The following is a 4,834-nucleotide window of genomic DNA, read 5'->3' as shown; positions in this document are numbered from 1 at the left end:
ATTAAAGTCGGTTTCCTTGAACAGGTGTGCTACAGTAGCTTAACATTTGGGAGATAGCGACACAGCACAAAACAGACATACAAAATCCAGCTACTGTCCTAGTGGCAGACCTCCACAGAGCTCTTTAGAAAAAGACCTCCCCACACCAATGTTCCCTCTAAGTTGTGGAGTCTTGTGAGCAAAATTCTACTTTGTGAGCTGCTGGCATTAAAGTTGTGAGTGAGCGAGTTGGCAGCTGCATAAATGAGTTTGCTCTGGGGCCATTCCTTCCTGAGCTAGGACAAAAATGTGTGAGCCGGATTTTTTTCCCTTTCAGTCCTGGGCAACCAAACACAGTCACACTGACATGTACAAGAATACCATAAAGCTTTGCAAATTTTATTATGTTCTCGATTTACACAAACCGTCTCTTCACAGGTGAGAAAGGCAGTGTGCTCAGGATCCTGATTCTGATAGCAAAAGAAGAGGAGGGGGAAGGGTTCCGGGGAATCCCCAGTGAGGAAAAGAAGCCATAGCTACCCAGGAAGGTTTAAACCCCCCCCCAGACGATGCTGAATGCCACAGGGAGGCCGTGCCATTGGTTTAAGCCACACGATTCTTCTCCTTGGCTTCAGACAGTGGTCACGATCTGGCTCTCATCGTAATGGACGGGCCAGCCGTCTTCACAGCCGATGACAATGTACCTGGGCGAGGTATTCTCCTTGTACTCACAGGGCGGGCGGGTGGAGCCGCCCCTCAGGGTGCAGCTGGTGACCCGGAACGGCTGCCGGCTGCGCTGCAGCTGTCCGCTGGGAACCCCCCCCTGGCCGCACACTGCCCGGATCCGCCTCTTGGAGCCATGGATAAAGGTGTTCGCTTCCTTGCACTCGGGTTTGGTGAGGCCCCGGCTGCGCATCAGGCCGTCACAGTACCGGCCGTGGAAACTGCTCCTGGGATCGTCCCGGTGCTGGTTCAGGAACTTCTCGTAGCGGGGGTTGTTGCCGCCGGAGGATCCGGGCAGCAATTCGGCCACCAGCAACAGGAGCAGGAAACAACACTTGCCTCCCAAAGGCCTCATCTTGTCCTCCACTAACAAGAAGACAACTAAAAAGAGAACATGGTGTTAATACCGCTACATCACCACTAGAGGGGGGACTGCGATACTCAGAGTGCTGGTCAAGCACACAATCAACATGGCTCCCCTTAGGCCAAAAACAGGTATGGCCTCACGTACAGAATTGGATGTCCTCAGGGATATTTTTGGGCAGGAACGCACAGGAACGGAGTTCTGGCTGGCTCCTGAGTTGGCCACGCCCAGCAGGAACTCATTCACATAATAGGCCACACCCAACAGCAGAAATTCATCAGAATTGGCTACATTAGGGGTATGTGGCCTAACATGCAAAGGGGTTCCTGCTCCCAAAAAAGCTCTGGGTTTTGACAACAAGGTAAACAGAATAATAAGCAAAAGGTGGGTGTGGCTTGGATGACCACACTTCTGGTAATATGGGGGTGCGGCCTAATATGCTAATGGGCTGTGCCGTCAAGGGTGTGGCCTAATATGCTACTGAGTTTCTTGCTGTTGGGTGTGGCCTATTATGCTAATGAGTTCCTGCTGGGCTTTTTCTACCAAAAAAGCCCAGGTGAGGCCTGGAGACATCCCAGAATCAGAACTGACCTCCAGGCTACAGAGATCAGTTCCCTGGGGAAATTGTCAGCGTTGGGTGTGGACTCTATACCCAGCCGAGGTCCCTTCCCTCCCTGAAGCCTGCCCTCCCTAGGCTCCACAGTCAAATCTTGGGAATGTTCCAGCCTGGAGTTGGCAACTCTAGCGTATGTGTCAATGTGATCATGGAAGCAGCGTTGGGGAAAGGGGTGCTTAGCCCCTGTCCCTTGGACTGTTTCCCGTATGTAACCATCCTCCCTCCCCCAAAGCTGGCATCAGTTCCGATGTGCCTTCTTATTCTCCACTCTGGTTCCAGCTGTTGCTGTTAAGTTACCTCTAACATCACATCTTATATTTTCCTACCCCCTTTCTCCTGGTGGATTTCATAGGTACCGTGGACCGCCAAAATACAAATCAGTAAGGTCTAGATCAAATCAAGCCTGAATTCTCCCTGGAAGCTACACTGACTAAACTGAGGCGATTGGTCAACTCAGGAACAGAGAAGACTCACTGGAAAAGTCAACCATGCTAGGAAAGGTTGAAGCCAGTGGGAAAGCAGAAGACCCAACATGAGATGGGTGGACTCAGTCGAGGAAGTGTCATACCCCCACAGCATCAACAAAGTACACACTTGCAGAAAGGTTTTACTTTATTTGAAGCTATAGGTGCATAGACAGGATCACTGTTTGGAATGAGGGGGGAGCAAAGAGCATGGCATGTTATAGTACATTCAAACCACTGAGGCCCAATTGCGGGAGTTCCCACGCGTGCCATCGGGCCTGGGAGCAAACGCTTCTAGGCAGCCTACGTTATCTTCTTCCCACGGTGTTTCGTGAGACCACCCAAGCAACTATTCAGCAGCAGCAACCACCTGTGGCCTTGAGAGATATAGACGTTTCGGCAGCTAAGCAATTAAGCGCATCAACAGGTCTACATATGAAACTGAAAGCAATCAAGCGCATAGAATAAGAAGGAAACAAAACATTGGCAGCTTGCTGACAGGAAGCCACGAGGGCCTTCCGTGTGCAAGACCTGAGCAAGGCTGTTAATGGTAGGGCATTCTGGAGGCCATTCATGCATAGGGTGGCCGTAAGTTGAAAGCGACTTGAGATGGAGGCTGGAGATCCAGCAGTATTCCCGCTGGTCTCCAGACGGCAGAGATCAGTTCCCCTGGAGAAAATGGCTGCTCTGTGCAGCTTGTCCTGTACCTGCAAAGAAAAGATTATCTAACCCCTCAGATCTTTTAGACTATGGTTTTTATATTTGTATATTTGTATTTTAACAAATTGTTTATATCTATTTTGCGTGATGTTACTGATTTGCTAGCTTGGTGCTGTAACAAATAAAGATTGATTGATTGAGCTCCCTCTGTGCTGCTATTCAGTAACGAAGAAGAAGAAGAAGAAGAAGAAGAAGAAGAAGAAGAAGAAGAAGAAGAAGAAGAAGAAGAAGAAGAAGAAGACATGGCAACAACACTGGAGATCTGTTCCCTGTGTCTCATCTGGTTTGTCTTCAAGTCAAGTAACACCGTGTTCTTGGTGCTTGAAGTGTAGTGGGTTAGACGCATGTAGAAACCACGGAGACCGATGTAGTGATCAGCATGGTTTACTGGTACACAACAAAAGACAAAGACTAATGGCCGGCTGGCCAACTATATACACACCTGGGGACGCCCCCCTAGGTCCCGTTGGTGGGTTTAAATCTCCCGCCACGGTCCTATTCGTTCCCAACTGGAGAGACTAGGAGCCTCGTCCCCATTGTTCTTACAGAGTCAAGCTCTGGGGTATTCGCTGGCCCCTGGTGGGGGTCTGCGGACATAACAGTGCTGTACAGGAAGCAGGGGGTCCTGAAGCGAGTGCGGAGGGTTGCAAACTGTGGACCAGTCCCTGTAGCTATCCCTTCATAGCCATTCCCCCATAACAACGAGGAAGTGTTACACTTCAGCACTGTGCCATAAAATGTCTCCCCAACTTTCTGCCGTCTTCAGTTTCTCCGCCCTGCACTTCTGTTAAAAGGACCAGAGGCGACATCTGGGTTTTATTTATGTGCTCGCTATTTCATTTTGGCCCCCAAGCTCTCTGAAAGTCTGCCGTTTACATCATCTTGTGGCAGAAGCAGTAAATCTATTCTGGTTTCTGTTGGGGCACAAAGTCAGCTTGGGCGTGTCAGGAGAGAAGAAGCGTGTTTTCTTGGCTACTGAAAAATAATCACAGACAAGGATGGAAGACAGAAGGAAAATCTCTCCCAAATAATCGGGAAAAGCGACAATAACAGAAAGGATAACATAAAGGGGTCAAGAGAAACCCACCTTTTCTTGGGCCCCGGAACAATCAGACTCCCGGCAGATCTGGCTGTTGCTGCTCAGCTTTCTTTTGCTTTTTGAGCCAATTAAAAAGTTTGCGAAAATACTCCTCACTGGTTGCTGGGCAGAAATCTATGGATTGTCCTCAAATGGGTTTTCCAGAAAGGAGATCCCTGTTGTCCACTTTCCATGCTGCTTTCCCAACAGACACAGATCTGAAACGGCCACCTCCAAAGTACGGCCCTCCTCTCTCTTACACAAATGTGTTGTGCTCCATATATGTTTCTCTGTGTGGGATCTGCACAGGGAACTTTGAAATAACAGCCTGGAGTCTCCATGGCCTTCACTGGGAAACCTTCTCTTGACAAAGCCATTTCATTTGATCCTTTAGGGAGGCAGACAGAGCTTCGTGGACTTCCCAATGACAGAATGCCCAAGCCGTGGGAAATTCATCTAAAGAATGAATTTCCCTTTAGCAGGGAAGGGGACATCGATGTTACATCAGCAACAAAATTAAAGATGATTTTTAGAGCACTTTAAAAGGCTAGCAAGTTTTTAATTCTAGTATAAGGTTTCATGGATTTTAGATCCAGGTGGGTAGCCACCTACCCCTCTGGGACTGTTTCTAACCAGGGAATGATCACAGGGAGGGTACAATAACCGTGTGAAGCCAAGCAGGCCTGGGTCTCGTCAGTGCCTGGCTAGGAGCCCGTTGAGGAATTCCCGCAAGCCACCTTGAGACCCAGCCAAGAATAAAGGTGGTCTGGTCAGTCATAAGCAGTGTTCCCTCTAAGCTGAGTTAGTGTGAGCTAGCTCACAGTTTTTTAGCCTCCGGCTCACACATTTTGCTCAGGAAGGATGGCTCCAGAGCAAACTCATTTATGCAG

General features: G+C 49.1%; 1 protein-coding gene across 2 annotated transcripts; it reads right to left on the bottom strand.

Moving 5' to 3' along the window:
- Positions 1-505: 505 nt before the first annotated feature.
- LOC107116174 (angiogenin-like) lies at positions 506-4,027 on the bottom strand. 2 transcript variants are annotated; one of them, XM_015418048.1, is made up of 2 exons: positions 3,954-4,027; positions 506-1,083 (listed from the first exon to the last, which is right to left on the bottom strand). In XM_015418048.1, exon 2 carries the CDS (start codon positions 1,055-1,057, stop codon positions 611-613), a length of 447 nt encoding a protein of 148 aa, XP_015273534.1. In that variant the 5' UTR covers positions 1,058-1,083; positions 3,954-4,027; the 3' UTR covers positions 506-610. The 2 variants fall into 2 exon arrangements, with proteins under 2 accessions (XP_015273534.1, XP_015273535.1); XM_015418049.1 differs by having other exon boundaries at positions 506-1,068; positions 3,954-4,021.
- Between the last annotated feature and the right edge of the window lie 807 nt (positions 4,028-4,834).

Source organism: Gekko japonicus, unplaced genomic scaffold, assembly GCF_001447785.1.
Source record: "Gekko japonicus isolate JY-2015 unplaced genomic scaffold, Gekko_japonicus_V1.1 scaffold1305, whole genome shotgun sequence".
Taxonomy (NCBI): domain Eukaryota; kingdom Metazoa; phylum Chordata; class Lepidosauria; order Squamata; family Gekkonidae; genus Gekko; species Gekko japonicus.
Note: the sequence above shows the minus strand (reverse complement) of the source record. Positions and strands in the feature narration are given on the sequence as shown.

What these genes read in the sequence shown, in the direction of transcription:
- LOC107116174 (XM_015418048.1), bottom strand. Translation starts at nt 1,057, where the DNA reads ATGAGGCCTTTGGGAGGCAAGTGTTGTTTCCTGCTCCTGTTGCTGGTG.